The sequence below is a fragment of the Aspergillus costaricaensis genome, assembly GCF_003184835.1.
Source record: "Aspergillus costaricaensis CBS 115574 unplaced genomic scaffold BO79scaffold_17, whole genome shotgun sequence".
Lineage (NCBI taxonomy): Eukaryota > Fungi > Ascomycota > Eurotiomycetes > Eurotiales > Aspergillaceae > Aspergillus > Aspergillus costaricensis.
In genome coordinates this window covers 126,224-145,119 of record NW_020291817.1, presented here as the reverse complement: position 1 = coordinate 145,119, position 18,896 = coordinate 126,224, and the positions used below count along the sequence as shown (strand labels likewise).

General features: G+C 53.5%; 8 protein-coding genes across 8 annotated transcripts; 4 read left to right on the top strand and 4 right to left on the bottom strand.

Annotated features, from left to right (window-relative positions):
* Positions 1–189: 189 nt before the first annotated feature.
* Positions 190–1,467, top strand: BO79DRAFT_266245 (putative extracellular exo-polygalacturonase; the record flags this gene model as incomplete). Its single annotated transcript, XM_025686954.1, has 2 exons — positions 190–602; positions 660–1,467. 2 exons carry the CDS (start codon positions 190–192, stop codon positions 1,465–1,467), a joined length of 1,221 nt encoding a protein of 406 aa, XP_025539068.1.
* Positions 1,468–2,157: 690 nt separating this feature from the next.
* BO79DRAFT_266243 (carboxylesterase, type B) lies at positions 2,158–4,160 on the top strand. The gene is made up of 6 exons (XM_025686953.1): positions 2,158–2,435; positions 2,495–2,579; positions 2,645–2,959; positions 3,012–3,127; positions 3,189–3,486; positions 3,537–4,160. Exons 1-6 carry the CDS (start codon positions 2,217–2,219, stop codon positions 4,082–4,084), a joined length of 1,581 nt encoding a protein of 526 aa, XP_025539067.1. The 5' UTR covers positions 2,158–2,216; the 3' UTR covers positions 4,085–4,160.
* Positions 4,161–4,237: 77 nt separating this feature from the next.
* On the bottom strand, positions 4,238–5,012 carry BO79DRAFT_255429 (nuclear transport factor 2 family protein; the record flags this gene model as incomplete). Its single annotated transcript, XM_025686129.1, has 2 exons — positions 4,238–4,761; positions 4,823–5,012. 2 exons carry the CDS (start codon positions 5,010–5,012, stop codon positions 4,238–4,240), a joined length of 714 nt encoding a protein of 237 aa, XP_025539066.1.
* A 1,660-nt stretch (positions 5,013–6,672) lies between these two features.
* BO79DRAFT_287751 (acetyl-CoA synthetase-like protein) lies at positions 6,673–8,680 on the bottom strand (the record flags this gene model as incomplete). Its single annotated transcript, XM_025688624.1, has 5 exons — positions 6,673–6,789; positions 6,860–7,013; positions 7,062–7,165; positions 7,233–7,521; positions 7,578–8,680. The coding sequence occupies 5 exons, from the start codon at positions 8,678–8,680 to the stop codon at positions 6,673–6,675; spliced, it is 1,767 nt and encodes a 588-aa protein (XP_025539065.1).
* A 1,008-nt stretch (positions 8,681–9,688) lies between these two features.
* BO79DRAFT_287750 (MFS general substrate transporter) lies at positions 9,689–11,302 on the bottom strand (the record flags this gene model as incomplete). The annotated part of the gene is made up of 2 exons (XM_025688623.1): positions 9,689–10,927; positions 10,988–11,302. The coding sequence occupies 2 exons, from the start codon at positions 11,300–11,302 to the stop codon at positions 9,689–9,691; spliced, it is 1,554 nt and encodes a 517-aa protein (XP_025539064.1).
* Positions 11,303–12,163: 861 nt separating this feature from the next.
* On the top strand, positions 12,164–13,951 carry BO79DRAFT_266238 (tetrahydrofolylpolyglutamate synthase; the record flags this gene model as incomplete). Its single annotated transcript, XM_025686952.1, has 4 exons — positions 12,164–12,268; positions 12,318–12,443; positions 12,497–12,604; positions 12,677–13,951. The coding sequence occupies 4 exons, from the start codon at positions 12,164–12,166 to the stop codon at positions 13,949–13,951; spliced, it is 1,614 nt and encodes a 537-aa protein (XP_025539063.1).
* Positions 13,952–14,329: 378 nt separating this feature from the next.
* On the bottom strand, positions 14,330–17,029 carry BO79DRAFT_195432 (transcription factor domain-containing protein; the record flags this gene model as incomplete). The annotated part of the gene is made up of 6 exons (XM_025681133.1): positions 16,580–17,029; positions 15,934–16,482; positions 15,695–15,858; positions 15,456–15,635; positions 15,049–15,384; positions 14,330–14,981 (listed from the first exon to the last, which is right to left on the bottom strand). The coding sequence occupies exons 1-6, from the start codon at positions 16,604–16,606 to the stop codon at positions 14,330–14,332; spliced, it is 1,908 nt and encodes a 635-aa protein (XP_025539062.1). The 5' UTR covers positions 16,607–17,029.
* Positions 17,030–17,794: 765 nt separating this feature from the next.
* Positions 17,795–18,866, top strand: BO79DRAFT_287748 (alpha/beta hydrolase fold protein; the record flags this gene model as incomplete). Its single annotated transcript, XM_025688622.1, has 1 exon — positions 17,795–18,866. The coding sequence occupies exon 1, from the start codon at positions 17,841–17,843 to the stop codon at positions 18,864–18,866; it is 1,026 nt and encodes a 341-aa protein (XP_025539061.1). The 5' UTR covers positions 17,795–17,840.
* Positions 18,867–18,896: the final 30 nt, after the last annotated feature.

Below are 18,896 nucleotides of genomic sequence, written 5' to 3'. Positions count from 1 at the left end.
GTCTGCCTCGGCATCCCACAATCCTCACTGATTCATTTCGCTGCAACTAAATACTACTGCCACATGAGGTACCTTCCGTATACATCCGAGCAGGATGCGACTCGTATATAGTGGGCTGGGCATCGCCGGAGTGATCGCCTGTTCCGAAAGTGCGAGTAATCCATAATAATTGTCACAAAAGCGCTCATCATGGCGCTATATCGTAACCTCTTTCTTCTAGCCAGCCTTGGGCTAAGCAATGCTGCTCCCTCCAAGGTCCAGCGAGCCCCGGATTCTTCTCTTCACGCTCGCGCTGTCTGCACCCCTACCGCAGGAGGCGATTCGTCCACCGACGATGTCCCCGCCATCACCGAGGCGCTCAGCTCGTGCGGAAATGGTGGCACCATCGTCTTCCCCGAGGGCAGCACCTACTACCTCAATAGTGTGCTGGACTTGGGCAGCTGCAGTGATTGCGACATCCAGGTGGAAGGTCTTCTGAAGTTCGCCAGCGACACCGATTACTGGAGCGGTCGTACTGCCATGATCAGTGTTTCCGATGTAGATGGTTTGAAACTGCGCTCATTGACTGGGTCTGGTGTCATTGATGGAAATGGCCAGGATGCGTATGTGGTCACCCTTCTCAAAAGCAAGACTTAACTTGACTGACCGATCCAATCCAGGTGGGATCTCTTTGCTTCGGACAGCAGTTACTCACGCCCAACGCTCTTGTACATCACTGGCGGCAGCAACTTGGAAATTTCCGGGCTGCGTCAAAAGAATCCACCTAACGTGTTCAACTCGGTCAAGGGTGGCGCCACTAATGTCGTCTTCTCCAACCTGAAGATGGATGCAAACTCCAAGTCAGACAACCCGCCCAAGAACACTGATGGCTTCGACATTGGCGAGAGTACCTATGTGACCATCACCGAGGTCACCGTAGTCAACGATGATGACTGTGTGGCCTTCAAGCCCAGTTCCAACTACGTGACAGTGGACACGATCAGCTGCACCGGCTCCCATGGCATTTCCGTGGGATCGCTGGGCAAGTCAAGCGACGATTCGGTCAAGAACATTTATGTCACGGGCGCAACTATGATCAACTCCACCAAAGCCGCCGGGATCAAGACTTATCCGAGTGGAGGCGACCACGGTACCTCCACGGTCAGCAATGTGACCTTCAACGACTTCACTGTGGACAACTCCGACTATGCCTTCCAGATCCAGAGCTGCTATGGCGAGGATGATGACTATTGCGAGGAAAATCCGGGCAACGCCAAACTGACGGATATTGTTGTGTCAAGCTTCAGTGGCACAACCAGTGACAAGTACGACCCGGTCGTGGCCAACCTTGACTGCGGTGCGGATGGAACGTGTGGCATCTCCATCAGTGGGTTCGATGTCAAGGCGCCATCGGGCAAATCTGAAGTATTGTGCGCCAATACCCCGTCTGGCTTGGGCGTCACTTGCACTTCGGGGGCTTCGGGCTAAATAACTTTGGCCGGATTGCTTTCTGAATCCACTGGGTGGAGATTCTTCAGGTTTGATATTTTGTATGGTCGTGTGTATAGCAGAATGTGACAATTATAATAGTAAAACTGCCATCATTATTGTGAAGACATTTCAGTCACATTGTGTGCAACACCTTAATAGGCTGATAATCTTCTGACGAGCGATCTAGTGCCAGTGTTATTGGGGTTCCTTCAGGCAGTGGAATCAATCAGGCTTCATCCGGAATGGGCTCAAGCACTCCCACCGTCATGTTTAATTTACGGCACTACAGCTGATTTGTCGGTCATCCCGTCCTTCTCTCCAAGTCCCCGCAACAAACTGCATTCTGCATCATCGTTGGGACCAGATGGAACCCTTCGGCCAGTGCCGCTCGTCCATCCCCAGGAAGTGGACGCGGGGAGGCTGGCGTGGGGATGGAACCACCGCACCATCCGGCATAAGACATATCCGCTGATCCTTCCTCCGCCAATCGGCCCTCTCTGGCGTCCATCGCATCTATACCGGCGCGGAGATCGGTCCCAGAAACAGTATCCGACTTCCCCACTGTTGAGCTTTCTTCCTGCATTACTCCGAATGCCCGGGATGGATGACGGAGCTCAAGCTTTGAGAAGGATTTTTCCCACGGGATGTTTGGAGCTATATAATGTGCCAGAGAGCACCCAAGGATCATCTGGGATTTCGTCTAGCTTCAGGATCCCGGTCCAGCCCAGGAAAGGAAGACAATAATCATGAAGCTATCTTGGAATATTGGCGCCCTTCTTGGGAGCGCTGCCATTGCGTCTGCCGAGGTCTATCCTCCGTATTATGCCAATCTTACCTGGCAGCCCCCGCGGACGCTCTCTAACTGGTCCAATTTGACCGTGGAGACGCAGACGGGCACCTTCATCGGCATGCTGAATGATACTTACCCCAATGTTCGCCAATTCCTGCGCATCCCGTATGCCAAGGTCGGTGTTGATTGACTTCGTGGACATGACTATCTCTGCTAACCAGATCATTGCGCTAGCCTCCTGTCAGTGACCTTCGCTGGATGCCCCCACAAAAACCTGAAAAGTCGCGCCGAAGAATTGACTCGACTCGATATGGGCCAGGTACTATGAAATTCTTAACAAACCGTACGAAGTCCCGGTTGCGACATCAGCTAACCCACGGCCAGCCTGTCCGCAATATGTGACTGGTGAAAGCACCATGTGGAACAAATATTCACCCCCTAACCTCTTGGTCAACTTGGGAGAAAACCTGAACCAAGGGGCAGTGGCTTGGTCGACGTCGGAAGACTGTCTGTCATTGGCAGTTTGGACCCCGTCCTATGCCAATCGCACCTCCAAGTTGCCTGTGGCATTGTTCGTGACTGGCGGAGGAGGTATCACTGGAGGAATTGAAATCCCCTCTCAGCTGCCCTCGCCGTGGGTGTCTCGCTCGCAGGAACATATTGTGGTGACCATCAATTACCGCGCGAATATCTTTGGAAGTATGTCTCCCGCCGGTTGTGCTATGGCATCCAGTAACGTCTATGTCTGTAGATCCCAAGTCCCGAGCCCTGAACGACACGTCGCTCACGCTGCTGGACGTGAGGGCAGCGGCGGAATGGGTGCACGAGAACATCGAAGCTTTTGGTGGAGATCGCGACAACATCATGGTCAGTCGTCCTCCACCATGTTGAACTTGCTCTTTGCGATGCGACTAACTATTATCTGTAGCTGTGGGGTCAATCCCAAGGAGCAGCCCTGACACACCTCTACACCCTCGCCTTCCCTGATGACCCACTGGCAGTCAAATTCGGAATCATCTCACAGCCACCATCGGTCACCATTGACCTGAGCACCACCGACGATGTCTACCAGGACTTTGACATTGTCGCCAAGGCCCTGGGCTGCAACTACGGCGATGATGCGGAAGCCGAGCTGGAGTGCATGCGTCAGGTCTCTTGGGTGCAAATCGAGGAGTACATCAATCGGTACTCAGGATCACCCTCGATTGCATTCAGCAATTACATCCGTATGATATGCCTTTCACCTCCATCCGTCCCGTACTAACGATACTTCCAGCCGACGAAAAATACATCTTCTCCAACGAATCGAAGCGATACCTCGAAGGCAAGGTCGCTCGAGGCCCAGCCATCCGCTCCGACGCGGCCCGCGAAGACGCATCGGCGAATACCACGAGCGTGATGATCAGCGAGGGAGAATGGGATTGCAGAGCTGCCCAGGACTCAGCTTTACGAAAGTCTCTCGGGCTCGAGACGTACCGGTACTTCTGGGCCGGCAACTTCACCAATATCAGTCCCGTCGACTGGCTGGGTGCCTTCCACTGGTCGGACCTGTTGATGATCTTTGGAACTTATCGCGAAGACGTCGGTGAGGTCCCGGGGCTGGAGGTGAAGACTTCTGAGACTATGCAGGATCATATTTTGGCATTCTTGAAGAATCCTTCCACGGTTAATGTGACGGTTGGATGGCCGGCCTTTGATGCGGATACGCCTGGGGGTGGGCAGATTCTGGAGTTTGGCGAGGGTACCCCGGTGCGTAAGATTACTGGGGACTGGTTGGATGGGGGATGCTACAATTCCTCGATTCCATTCCGTATTTGGACATGATATGTAGGTTTGGAAGAATGTTCAGTTCGGTTGATATTATGTGCGATGAGTGATGATATGCTATCTGCGATGAATATTGGGATTGAGACGGAGATCCGCCAAATTCCAAATCAATGACAGTTGAAAAAACTAGAGTCATGAGGTAGTTCGATTTCAATACCGTGGCGACGCTTCCTTGGGAATCTCCAGTAGATCTCCGACCGGTCGGGCCTCCATCCACGCATCCATCGCCTCGTACAACTTGTAAAACGCCTTGTTGTTCATCGTGGGCAAATCGTTCAAGATCGGGTGGCCCAGCTTGGCCTGGGCCACTGCCAGATACTGGTATCCCTTGGGGTATTTCTCCAACTCCGCCCGGTCAAATTTCGGCACCGTCTGGCCATCTGCGGGGGTGACGCGATCCTTCTCGTAGAACAGCTTTATGTAGACCACTTTCCAATCCCCTCCTTGTTTCAGGCAGAAGTTTATGAAGCGGCAATCACACTCGACGTCAAACTCGACGCCGTCCCAATCAAAGCGTTGAGTAATGGTGGCCTTCATTTTACCGATGGCGCGACCGGTAGTCGGGTTCAGGTCAACGAGCGTGCCGTTTTCGCGATGCATGATATGGTCTCCGTTGGCGCGTCCCTTGATGGATGTCTGGATGAAATCGTCTATGGGGAGTCCGCCGCTCCAGGCTGGAAAGGGACATGGCATGTTAGCTGGACTTGCTGCCCCGGAAGGAGAGACGCGACCTACTAGTGAAGACAAAAGCGCCCTTGTCGACAAAGAGATGGCGGTAGTGGTTCCATTCGGAGGCGTCGCGATATACTGGCCAGCCCTTGCAGAGCTCGGAGATGCAGTAGCGATCGAGGATATCGCCCTCGGAGCCATTGATGTGGCTCCAAATGGTAGGCTGCGTTTCTTTCTCGGTGATATTGTGGACCATACTGGATGACAATGCCTCGTGGGCCGATTAGGAGGTGAACACACCTCTGCCACGCCTGCACATCCAGCAGTATATCTATAACTCGTGGCTACCCCTCCCGATCCCAGGTTCACTCGCCATGACATCATCCCCGACCGTGGTTGAAGCTGGCTGTCAGAGTTGAGGCTTTCCGCAGCATCCGGGGTTCTCGATCCGGTTCGCAACTGCCGACCGGGCGAACCGGACCCATCCTGTGGATCGATATAGTATCATTGTGCTGTGTGGAAGTCCTGGCCGTCGAATTGGCATGAACAAACCAGGCGAGGGTCGTACGCGAGGATTGGAGTAGGCGTTCGGGAATGCGGTCGCAGCCTGTCACTCATGCCATCATGTTGTCGGATTTAGGTTGACGATGAATGTCTGCATGAGGGACAAGCTTAGATCATGCTTGGTTGTTGATGTGTGATAATCTGATACTGAACAGAAGATAAGCTTAAAACTTGGGAGGGTGACACGACACTTGTTTGCCGGAGGCAAGAGATTCACTACTCCGTACGGAGTCCTTGACAAGTAATTGATTGTTGCGCGATTGCAGCCGGAAACTTGTCGGGGGGAGGGCGAGTCAGTCCCGTCTCGGTGCTAATCCCAAAGTGGATAGATAGTACGTGTCCGTGCTTCTGGAAGCCTCAGGTTGCAACACCCGTCACACGCCAGTCTTTCGGTAGTTTCTCTACATGGAAGTAACCATTACTCTGTGTATATTGTGAGTAGCAACAGGATACTTACTACCTTCAATAGACGTTACTATGGTAAGTGTTCGAGAATTGAGACCGATGACTTCCCAGTGGCGATAGCACCGAGTCCTGTAGTACGAGTACTTAGCAAAAGCATAACCTCAATATATATATATATCATGTATATAAGTAGTGGTCGCAGTTACTACTAGGAGTCACATGATTAAATTGCCACTTACTAATAGACATGTATCATAGCCAGACATCAGCATTTTGATGCAAAAGACCAGTACTCCTCTCAAAACCCACTCATCAACATCACCAATAACCATCAAACTACTATACAAAGTACTTTCTGGGGAAGGGTCCGCGGTTCGGCACGTGTCCCGCGTCGGGTTCTGCCGTGTTCCCCCGCCCCCTTTTCCACCTCACTTTGAATCCTTTCCACCCCCGCAGGTCGGCTCGATCCATCTCCCCAGTCGCTTCTTTTGCTCACTTGTCTTGCAATTTATACTTGTTTTGCCGTAGTGAGAAACAACTTATGTCAAAAATAAATGAGTTGCATTGAAAACTACAGCCTGGCTGACACCTACATGCCGAGCTACAGATGCCTAGAGAGCAAAAGGTCTGTGAGGCAGACAATGAACCTCTGCAACCATGTGAACAGTAACTCCCAGGAACTTTTCCTTCATTAGAGACTAATGGGCTCACCCCGCCAAGCTAGTGAAGGATATATATATATACACAAACAATTGGCAGATAGAAAGAGCGAGTGGCTGGCGCGACCATTAACCTATTACTTGCATCGAAACAGAACCCCCAAACACTGGGCCTCACCTTTCACGGAAATTAGAGAAACGTCGACATTATAGTGGTTGCAGTGTGAAACCCGTGAAAAACCCCCGCAGAAGCAGACAATTGGCAGGAAATGAAGACCTGACCAACGACTAAAGGTGAACTCCCCCTTCGGAACTGGAAGCGGACGTGCCGTGGTAGTTTCCTAGATAGTCTCCCAGCTCCGAGATGGCTAGTTGCCGAAGCTCACTGCGCAACACCTTGCCGGACTATCACGAACAGTATGGTCAGCATATGCGGCTCATGGAGGATAAGACAATGGCAACAAATAGGGCATACCGCGTTCCGTGGAATTTTCTCAATGAACGAGAGACCGCCTGACAGACGCTTGTATGGAGGGAGCTTCTCCGAGATGAGCTCATGGATCTCCTCGGCGGACACCGAGGTCTTGGGGTAGGTCTGGATATAGGCCCGGGGGCCCTCGTCCTCGTTCCTGCGGGAGTTAGACTCATCTTCCAAGGGAATGACACAGGCGGCTTACACTGCGACTCCGATCACCCCAACATCACAGACATGCGGGTGCTGTAGTAGGACAGACTCAATCTCGACCGGAGATACATGGCTTCCGTTAACCTTGATTAAATCCTGTGGTAACAGTCAGCTAGAGTTCTATCTTTTCTGCCAAACCCGCGGCAACGAGGCAAGGAATTACCTTTTTACGGTCGACAATATACCAATTGCCTTCGTCATCGACGTATCCTACATCTCCTGTGCTGATCCAACCGCCTGCTCCCATCACTTGCTCCGTCGCGGCGGGATTGTTCCAGTATCCTCGAGTTGATCCTGGCGTGCGGATCCAGATGTCGCCAACCTCACCTGTCTTCAATGTCCGAGAATAGTCGCTGGAATCAGTTACTTTCCCTTCGTACGTGGCGTTCAGTTGCCCGACCGTCTCGGACTTGGGCGGGCGCAGGGGATCGGGCCCAGTGATAGTTCCCGTTCTGTCCAGTCATATAGTCAGCAACAGGAAACCCCCGGTTTGCAGGGACAAACCTACTCTGTAAGCCCCCAGGCACGGGCAACGTATCCGATTCCCATACTTTCCAGCTTGAACTTCGTGAACTGGCTCATCGGCGCAGCACACGCCTCGACACGTCGGAGACATGTCAAATCGTATTCTCGACAGATGGGGGCATTCTTCGCCATGGAGGTCAGAACAGAGCTTCGTATGATTGCATCTGTGATCTGGAACCGCTCAACTGCCTCGCAGATGCTCCGAAAGTCATTGCGTCGCATCAAATACAGCGGAACACCCATCCTGGGAAAGATGGCGCAATATGACCGCTGCCCTACACTGTGATTGATTGCAAGGGAACCCAACACGCGCACGTTCTCAGGGCCTCCAAGGCGAGGGTTATATTTCCAAGCTGGATGCGAGGAGATTCGCCGGATGTATCCCATCGCTGCCGCAATGTAGTTGCGATGTGACAGTTCTACACCCTTGGGCTCACCAGTAGTGCCGGAAGTGAAAAGGAGCATTATTGTGCTGTTATACTCTTGCGAAGAAATGACAGTGGGGTACCAAAACCGAGACCCCTCCCATTCGGACGCCACCATCGTCTGCCAGTGCTGAATCGGGCCTTCCGGCTCGCCACAGCCGTCTAGGATGTCATCGTCAAAGACAAAAATTCGATTATCAGGATGATTGGCCAAGCGCGCGGCTTGCAGGGCAACTGGAAGGGTGGCACGGCTGGCAAAAATCACCGAAGGTTGCGAGAAGGATATCAAACGATGGAATTCGGCCTGGTTGAGAGCAGGTTGTCCAGACGCGAAGATACACCCGGCCATCACAGTGCCCATGAGGAGTGCGGGATAGCAGAGGGCATTGGAGGTCACGCATAACACGCGATCTTTCGGGTTGACGCCCAGTTTCTGCAAACCCACTGCTACACGAGCAGAGAGGAGTCGGTATTGGGCCAGCGACAAAGCTCTCGTATCCGGGGAGTCGGCATCGATGAGGATCTTTCGGCTACTCAGGGAGCGTCGAGGGGAGCCAAACACGAACCGGGGGAGTGAACATTGGGGGATGGGCGTGGTCCATTTCGAGACAGTGTGCGAAGACCTGTCGCTGTGTGGTCGGGGCGTAGGTGGAGGATGCATGATGAAGAGAATTTCACGAGATTATCACCACTGGCTCTGTCACCAAGCTTCTTCGATCTGCTCGTGTCTGGGCTTTGGTCTCTCAGTGGATCCTCTCTCCCTTATATACTTTCTACGACGAAGGCTTGCTGTCAGCCAGCAGGGTTTGGTGATGGATTTACGTAAATAAACCTTCTGGCGCAAGCCATGTTCGAGCTGAACAATGATGCCTGTTAACCATGAAACTATGGAACAATAGCCTGGGTCTGGCTGCTGCTGATGAAATCTATCGATCTGCACGTGTGGGCCAGGGGCCGTCTTGGTTTGCTGCAGCTCCAGGCCGATGATCTGCACCTCCGGCCGCACCGCTCGTCGGGGGCGGCGATCGGCCAATTTCGTGATGCTGACTGACACTGCAGATATTGCCCAACTCCACAACAGCTCTTGTCGGGACCTCTCTTCGGAGTTCACTTGCCAGCTCGGACAATGAACCCGCCACGTCGGTCCGGAGAACTTTGGTTTCCCCTGATCGTTGCTTTTCTGGCATCACACCGGCGACAATTATTGCGTGATTCTCATGATGTGACGCCGGTTTCCACTAGAATCCCATCACACGGCAATGATCTTTCCATCACCTCAGGGTGAGTACGTGGACGGCATGATGGGTAAGCAACATGTCGTAGCCTGATCCCCGCTCAAATCTACAAAGCACATTCTACAAAGAACATTCGGAACAAAGCAGAATGCAAGGGCAGCGCACGGGCGATGTAAGAGACGCCATTGCGTATACTCGGGCGACAGGTCCAAACTTTGACCGCTTTAGGAATGCGATGTCACCAAATTCCGTCTACAATGGAGACTACATACGAAAGGTCTTTTCTGGTATATGCACGAAAGGTCTAAGGTGTGGTTTCTTGACTTCAACTATCCGATCTTGTCTATTTATGAAACATCTTTTTTTCTTACTTCGATCCACAGTGGCTCGTAGATCTTAGGTATGTTGGCACCCCTGAATGAATGACGATCCTATCAGATTCTCCCCGCCCGTTTCTTGCGGTAGTCGTGGCCCCAGAGTAAAACACCCCAAAGAAGGACGCTGGAAACCGCCCACAGGACAGCGATCAGGGTCCCCATCCAGCCCATACCGATTGCGTTAATGATAGGCACTGCAGCTGCAACCGCACCTGCGCCTAGAAAGCAGCGAAACATTGTGTTGGAAGCTGTGACTGTCGCCGCCCGCTTGACGTGGCAGTCGATCAGGAGCGTGACCAGGGTGCTGGTAGCTCCCGCAATGGTATGCGCCGTGAAAAACAGCATAATGAGCGGCCCGGCCACATGAGTCCTGTAATTCATGACCCAGCCATAGCCAATGATGCAGATGCAGGACATATAGACCATTGGCAATGTGATCTGGAGACGGGCCTTTTCGACAGGGAACTCAATGAGGTCCACCTGGCGGTTATTGACCACCTCCATGCCATGTTGCCGCCCCAGGCGACGGAAATTCCAGTCCACGAATCGCCCAACGGTCCACCTCGAGGTGAGACTGCCAATCCCATATGGAATATAGCACAGGCCGATCTGGAGCGAGTTGTAGCCGTACTTCTCTCCCAGCTCCGACGACAAACTACTGAGAACAGCAAAGTATCCGCAGTAGAGGATAGAGCAGAAGGCAATGATGGCGCCAGTTTCCTTTTCCAAAGCGATTTTGATGCTGTCAATCGGCGTCGGTCGACGGGGCTTAGGCCCATCTTCCAGCTCTTTCTTAGCTGCCTCAGCCCCTTCATAGGCCGAGGGCTGCACAATCGGAATGAGTGGCCGGTTCCAACGCGGCGCGGGGATAGATCCATTTCCGACCACCATGCGGCAGGTTTCGGGGAAACAGACGAGGATGAGGATTATCATCGCCAGGGCAAATATGGCGAGAAACCAGAAGATACTTCGCCAGCGAAGAAACTGGGCCAGGACACCTCCAATGATAGGGCCGAGGGCAGGTCCCATTGTCGTTCCCAGCGACGAGTAGATCATGTATTTACCACGCTCACTTCGAGTGACCAAGTCGGCCGTAACAGCTATGCCGACGACCGAGATGGCACTACTTCCGCAACTTTGGAAGGTTCTGAGGACGATGAGTGCAATGTAGTTGTCTTGAAGCGCCAGGCCGATATTGACGGCGAGGTAGGTGATCAGACAGACCAGCATCGTGGGTCGACGGCCATATACATCCGATATACTTCCCGTCACCAACGGCGCAACTCCTTGGAAGATCTGAACCCGTGTATGTTAGCTTATGCAAGATATTCTTCCGGACATGTGATATGATCTTACCATGTAAGTGGTGATAGTCAAGTTAATTTTGCTCACGGAGACATGCAAGTCTTCGGATAGTTGGTCAATGGCGGGATAGTAGATGTTTGCTGACACCGGGGCTAGGAATCCCACGATGGCCGCAATAGCGATAGTCATAATCTTCTTCCTCTCCGTCAACACTGTATGTGGCGGCGGCGGCGGCGGAGGCGCCGCCTCTGAGGCCGTTTGAGAGAGTGGCTGGAGGCTGGCACTGCTGGAGTTGCCCCCGAGGGAGCCCAGCTCGATTGTGTGCACAACCTCCTGAGGACCTTTGTCCTTGACTTCTTGAGACATGATAATAATAATTGCCTTAGGGAGTGAAAAGGGTTGGTAAAGGCCCTGAAAAATTCAAAAGGAGTGACTTGGTTCAGCCAAAGCGTCAATCGACCGCGAAACTTGCCATGTCTGGCATAGTTATACCAGCTCTATGCTGACATTCTCTGCTTGCCTGATGACATATGCATCCGCCCGATCGATGCTTGTTTTCCACAAATGGCAACCGGAGATCACATCATGGATGGGATGCATTACGGCCTAGCTAGTGTTTTTCACGGCACGGGGCCTTCGGTGTGGATGTAAAATTCCGTCTGTTCCCGGGCAATTCGGAGTCACTTTCTCAGCTACAGCTTGTGTGATTCGGAGCTTTAGCTGACCGAAAGAGGAAATAAGGACCCCTATGGCAATTACCTTTAAGTAATGGAAACTAAAAGTTGGGGAAGATCGCGGCTGAGCCCCAGGGTTGGCGTCAACGCCGATCAGGGTGCAAAAGCAAGTTTCAGAATTCAGAAGAACAGTTACCCACGCCAAGAAGAAAGAAGAAGTTAAATGTGCAGCCGCGTCAGCGGCTGCATCGTCGATCGTGCATATCCACTCTGCAGCAGCTAAACTATTGGCGGTGAAAGAAAGTCCGGGCTCGACCTGTCGATCTTCTAGGGTGCGCAACCCTACTACTCACGCCATTGCGGACCTGCAGCTCAGCATCAGCGCAAGCTGCCCAACAGAAGGCGCATGCCAGAAATATGCCAAGTCACTGTACCTGAAGCCCTTGTTGATATCTATATAAAGCACATCAGAATCGGGTTCACAATTGACCAAACAAGGCAATCAAAACTCTCTTCGATCTCAAGGCTTTTGTAAACGCAATTCTCCCTCACAATGCCGTCAATCCAGTTCATGCCTGAAATGGACCCTCCATCGAACACAGCTTATCCCTCTGCTGAACGGGAGGGGGGAAAGAATGTAGAAGCAATTACATACAATGTTAGTCATTTCAATCCAAGGTCAAAGCTCATACTGACACCCTGGAAAGGACACCCTTCGCCAGCTAAACACGCTCAACACCAACTTTGCGTACCGCCAACTCGCCATCAAGACAGCGGACCGTAGTGTCTTCATCCAGGACATGCTGAAATGGTGTCGTGCAGTGGGATATGAGGTAGGCAAATATCATCGAAGACACTCTATTCAGACACTGACAGCGATCTACAGAGTCCCGATTTCGATCCCCTGAATGCGGTGCACATTGCCGGAAGTAAAGGCAAAGGTTCCACCTCGGCGTTTATCTTCTCGATTCTGTCCGAATACCAAGGCCACGAGGTATGCACTGCAACCACTGCAGCTGAGCTGTCGAAGATATCTTTCCGCAGACACCACTAACACATGTCACAGAACCCAATCAAGAAGCTGGGGCTCTACACATCACCTCATCTGCGCACCGTCCGAGAGCGCATTCGGATCAGCCCGTCCAACGACACCCCTTTCCACCACACCTCCCTGACCGAGGACCAATTCGTCCAGTACTTCTGTGATGTCTGGGGCCGACTCGGTCTGACAGAGGAGACCTCCAAGAGCGGTCCTCCCTTTGCCCGCTTCCTCACGCTCATGGCCCTTCACGGGTTCCTGCAGGAGAAAGTCGACACCGCCGTGGTCGAAGTGTGTCTCGGTGGGCGACATGACTCAACCAACATCCTCCACAAACCTAGCGTCAGCGCCATCACGAGTCTCGCCCTCGAGCACACCGACCTGCTAGGCAACACTATCGAGGAGATCGCCTGGGCTAAAGGCGGCATCATCAAGCCCGGTGTCCCGATCCTGACTATTCCCCAAGCTCCCGGCGCTACCGCTACCCTGCAAAAGATCGCAGCCGAAGTGGGAGCGCCACTGACCATTGTCCCCGTGCACCCAGAAGTGGAGACCATGGAACTGGGACTAGCAGGAGACTTCCAGAAGATAAACGCTAGTTTGGCCATAGCCGTCGCGGCGACCCATCTACGCAACATGGGCTACTCGGACATTCCCGAGGACATCACCTCCGCTCCCCTACCGGAGAAATTCCGTCGCGCCCTGGAGACCGCCAGCTGGCCGGGCCGCTGCGAGACGCGGGACTGCCGGTCCGGTCGGTTCCATCTGGATGGCGCGCACACCGTGGAGAGCATGGACCTGGTCGGATCCTGGTTCGCGAAGAAGGCCGCACCGCAGCAGGACTCCGCCAAGCGGGTCCTTATCTTCAACCAGTCTACCCGCGATGCCTTCACCCTCGTGCGCCACCTCCGGGACAGTATTCGTCAGACTGCGGGTGCTGGGACTAGTCTGGCCGAGAAGCCATTCCACCATGTCATCTTCTGCTCCAACATTGCCTGGGAGAAGGATGAGACGGCGGATATGGAGCGCGCGTCCATGACTTTCCATGGTAATGCAGGCGAGGAGAACCTCAACCTCCAGGCCCAGCTGAGCACTTACTGGCGCGGTATCCCCGGTGAAGAGTTGACGGGTATTACTGTCGTGCGCACCGTCGAGGAAGCTATTCGCTGCGCTGGGGGTGTTGGCAGCGTCGGTGGCCAGGGCCGTGTGCCGCCGCTTGTGCTTATCACGGGTAGTCTGCACTTGATTGGAAGTGCGTCGGAGGTGTTGGAGACCCTCGAAGAAGAGGGCCTTTACTTATGAGAAACTTTGCGGGGTCTTTCGTGAACTTACTATTCTATTTTCGGATGTATTATATTTTGGGTTTTCCTTTGTTGTTTAGACAGATGTAATCATACAAAAGGGGGGAGGGATCATGAGGGGTGGTGATATATATGTATTTATGAATCAGAGTTGATGTCGGTACTATTTCGGGTTAACCGAGTGGAGGATTAATTGATCTTATGGTTATATGGATTTTCTGAAGATAGTAATGGGTGAGGAGGAATATGTGGTAACTTCGTGTATCGTCTACAGATGGGATCGAATCATATGTATGTACAGTCTCAGGGGTATATATCTGAGGTTCATGGCCACATTGGGACATGGTCTAATTTATGTTCTTGTTGAAGAAGAGTGAGTTCAAAAATGTGTCACTCCCTTTGGCCGACGGTCGCGCCTCTCGTCGTCCTTGCCTACACTTAACCGCTCGTATCGCTGCAGCATCTCGTGCAGTCCAGAGGTAGCTAACGACTGGGGATCGTCCTGGAAGTGGTCCACATAACTCTGTTCGCCATCGATCTTGGTTAACCCCTCGGCGTATCTATCCCACCGGTCGGGCACCTGTGCCATCGAGTCTTGCTGGAATAGCTCCTTGATCCCGGGTGGCACCTCGTCCGACTGCTGCACCCGATTGCCTTGGTTGCGGGACCGCACCGACAGCTTGAAGAGATGGAAGAGGTGGCGTCCCAGTTGGGAACGACAGGCAATGATCGACATGGCGCTGGTCAGAGAGAGGAAGTCGCGGTCAAGGATATCGAAGGTCTCCTGGCCAAGAAGGGTGAACAGCGCCAGGTTGACCGAGTACATGGCGAACTGGTGGGCATGTTCCATCCCGTATTCCACCCGTAGCTGCTGGGTGAGCGCGGCGATGGTTCGTGCTGACGAGAGGGCGATTTCCACGGCGCTGAACCCTTTGCTTTCTCGAGGCGTCCGCTTGTCACCCTCCGCGAGTATGGGGTGGAATCCAAATCGATCGCAGCAGAGGTTTATCACTAGTGTATGGTAGCGCATTCTGTAGACGATTAGACTAGTTAGTTCACTCATGCTTCGCCGCCTCTCGTGTCGTGTCATCACTTCACCTGAGCAACAGTAAATGCGGTGCCGGTCGCGTGGCCGGATCGAAGTACTCGGGAAGATTGCTTTCCCATACACTGAGCCGGTCGTAGAGTTCTTGCTTCCGCTGATCTGGCTCGGTGCCCGATCGATCGGTGCGGGAGAGACTCCAGGAAATGTCGCGGGCGATGAAGGAGAGCTTGCAAGCCTCATCGAAATAGAGGTTCAGGTACGACGGGCGGGAGTTTTGAGATATTGGGTACGGTGCCCACATGTCGCTCGAGTTCGTGCCATTTCGGTCGATGGGCTCGACACTTACGGAGCTAACGCGGCTTGGCCGGAGGAAGTTGGTGTGGACGACCCTGTCATTGTCCACCATCAGAATGGGCCCTAGGACAAATATTGCTTGACAGGAACGTGAGATCGCACTTACGTGTCTACCTGGAACAGGCCCCAGGCGGTGCGCTTGATGGAGACGATCATATCCTCGGACATTTGAGATACGGAGAGGCGCAAGTCGGTCTTCGTGTTGACGATGCCTAGCGACTCTCCCATCTCGATGGCGCGGTGCAGCATAGTGTAGCCCCAGTCATCGTGGCCGGACAAGGAGTACCTGGTGGATTAGAAACATACAATCAGGGCGCCCACCGCCCAGGGTTGGTGCGGACATACCTCTCATACAGCAATAGATGCGCCTGTAAAGATGCTAGACGAATATCGCCTCCCTTTTCAAACTGATGCGATTGTAAATGGCGTTCTGCTTCTGCCAGAAAATCGGCTCCTTTGGTGCGGACATCACCGGGAACAGTGTAGGCTTCGGTGTATTGGGAGTAGTACTAGATAGAGCCACGCAATGCCCATGGTTATCCAGTCTGCTCGAAGAGATACACGGCAGGGTGGGATGGACTTACGCAAGCGTTGGCCAGCAGGGCGTTAACCAAGAAGGGGCTGCAAAAGTCGGACTCGGTGTTGCCCATGGCCATGTGCTTAATAAAGGTTTCGCTGTCGAAGAAGGCGAAGAAGGGATAGTCCCAGATTAGGTAGAGGGAGACCAAGTGGGAGACGAGCTCATCGTCGTCGGTGACCGAAGTCCAGGGTTTGGCAGGGACGCGATAAGGAGCATTACTGCACAAATACCGGATGTCCATGATCTGAGGGCGAAAGCGCGGGGGCTCACTCTCGACCTCAATACCACGACGCAGGCCCTCCAGGCGGTGCAGGGCGTCCTCCTGATCTGGGGTCGAGGGCTGGGCAGCGGCCAGGGCGCGAGTGAGGTAGGCCCGCACCTCGTCCAGCGAGGCATGGTTGCGGATCATGTCAACGAGGGTCGGAGTGTGATCGGGGTCGATGGATCGGACGACGTGGAAGAGATCGTGCAGCAGGTCCTCATGGTAGTTACCCGAGCTGATAGCATACTCGGCGGCGGGTTGTTGGGCGCGAACGGCCCTGGCCGGGGCAGTCTACGATAGTATGTATAAGAGACTAGGACTAAGGAATGGGCGATTCAGTTGGGGGGGGGGGGGAGGGAGGGCGCGGCAGGGAATCCCAAGCACGTACCTCGGATTTCTTTCTGCGCGTGGACATGGGCACAACAGCCGGTTTATCAGGAAGAGTAGGTAGTGGGAGAGATGGTTCTCTGAGAAGATTCGAGAAGGGGTTGGTTTCCCGGGAGGGAGAAAAGGGATATGGAAGGGTGTTCCTGAGTTTGGCCGGCAAGAAATCTTGGGCGATCGGAGGAGAAGCCGATGATGAAGACTATGATGATATTGATGGCAGGAGACGAAGGATGATGATGATGATGATGATGATGCCATGATGACATAAAGGAACCCACAATTCATCCGTTCGCCCATATTGAAGAGGGGGATATGCGAAGGGGGATAGTACGAGGCATGATGAGTTGCCAATTCAGCAGAAGTGTGTGAAGCAGATCATTTAACCAGGAAGGTTTGCGGGCACTAGAAGACGAGAAGGTGATGGGGATGTATAGCAATAAGGAAGATGTAGTCGAGAAGTAGAGGAGTTGAGGAGAAGAAAGAATACAATTGATGATGAAACAGGAAACTGGAGACGCGAGGGATTGCTGAGGTAAGCACAGATGCGGGGAAGCTTCAACCGGACAAGAAACAAGACAAACACACACACATACACCTACGTTTCTCTTCAAGCTTTACACAGAGTCTCTACTGCTGCTTATTTACCTACTTGTCTAACAGTGTCAAAGATGCCGGAACTGTTTCGAAGCACTCGATTTCAGTTGACAGAACTACCATTGGCCAGATCCTAAAGTCTAAGGAGAAGATTGGCGCGTTCGAGCCTATGCATCGGCCCTCTTCCCTTCTCTCTATATATTGTCCACCACCACTATGATGCCAAAAAGTATCATTCTGACTCCTGATCAACCATCCCAGGCACTCACATTACCCTCACATAATCTCTTAATTCCCGTCTAGCCATGTCAACCACTGCGCAAGACGGTCACACCCCATTCTCTCCCTTTTCTGGGACCGCTGTGTGCGGGCAGGAGGAAACATGGCGATGGTCCCCCTCGACTACGCGGCAATTCTTGCCTCTTTATGCGATGGAACTACGGGATGAGCTCCTTGGGAGTAGGGGTGGGAGATAAAGGCTTTGAACTTATCTATATCGCGATGACGGGAGCGCTAGACGGTCGGGGAGGCTGTGTGTCGAAGGATTACGTTCCCAACGCGCTAGTTCGCTTTCCCTCCGTGAACTGATTAATTTTTTTTTTTTTTTTTTTCTGCTGAGACAGACAGTTCTTCTTCCCTCAGCCCCGTCTCACCGGCCAGCCTTAACCATGAAGGAACAGGCCGACATCACCACCGCGGAGTCCCCTCCCCCTCTCTGGAAAGTGCGCATGCCTTTCTGGCACCGCGTGGACTGCTTCATCCGACTATGGCTGCTGAAATCCCTGGCCGCAATCTACTTCTACTTTCGGCGCCTGGTACGACAGCCGCCGCCTCGCTACCAGCCCACCTTTGTCCGTCGCTACCCATCTCGTCCCATGCTCAACACCCACATCTTCTTCCCGTCCAACTATCGCGCGGGTGAGCGCCTGCCTTTATATCTGAACATCCATGGCGGAGGTTTCGCCGTGGGGAATGCCCAGGTAGATGACCGCTTCTGCGCCGCCTGGACCGAGCGGACCGGCATGCTCGTCGTGAGTCTGGACTACCGCCGCGTACCGCGACACCCCTTCCCCACCGCCACCTACGATCTAGTCGCCCAGATTAAGGACGTGCTGGCGGATGAGTCCCTGCCCATTGATCCCGAGCGCATCACGATTGGGGGGTTCAGTGCGGGCGGGAATCTGGCCTTGTCGGTGTCGCAGCTGCCTCCCCTGCATGGACGGGTCAAAGCCGCCGTCGTCTACTACCCGATTGTCGACTTTGGCCATCCCCCGCCCATCAAACTAGCCTCCCGCCCCTACACGGATGGTCCCTTGGACAAGATAGGCATGATGGCGTGGGCTCTGGACTGGGGGTATGTCTGTGTGGGACAGAACCGACGCGATCCGCTGTTGAGCCCCTGGTACGCTGACCCGAAAGACCTGCCCCCGCGCATCTACATGATTGCCGCGCAGTGGGATATGCTGCGGTTGGAAGTCCAGCAGATGATCCACCGCCTGGCGGGGCTGCACGATAAAGAGGACCAGGAAGCGCCCTTCGAGACGTCTGCGTATAAGTGGACCTTGGCCCGAGGGTGCACGCATGGCTTCACGCACGGCCAGGAGGGGAATGCGGCCGAAAGAGCGTACCGGAAAAGGGTTTGCGAGGACATATATGGCCAGGCCCATGAGTGGCTGAAGAGTGCGTTGGGATAGAAGTCGTAGTCTGGTTAAAGAGCATCAGTA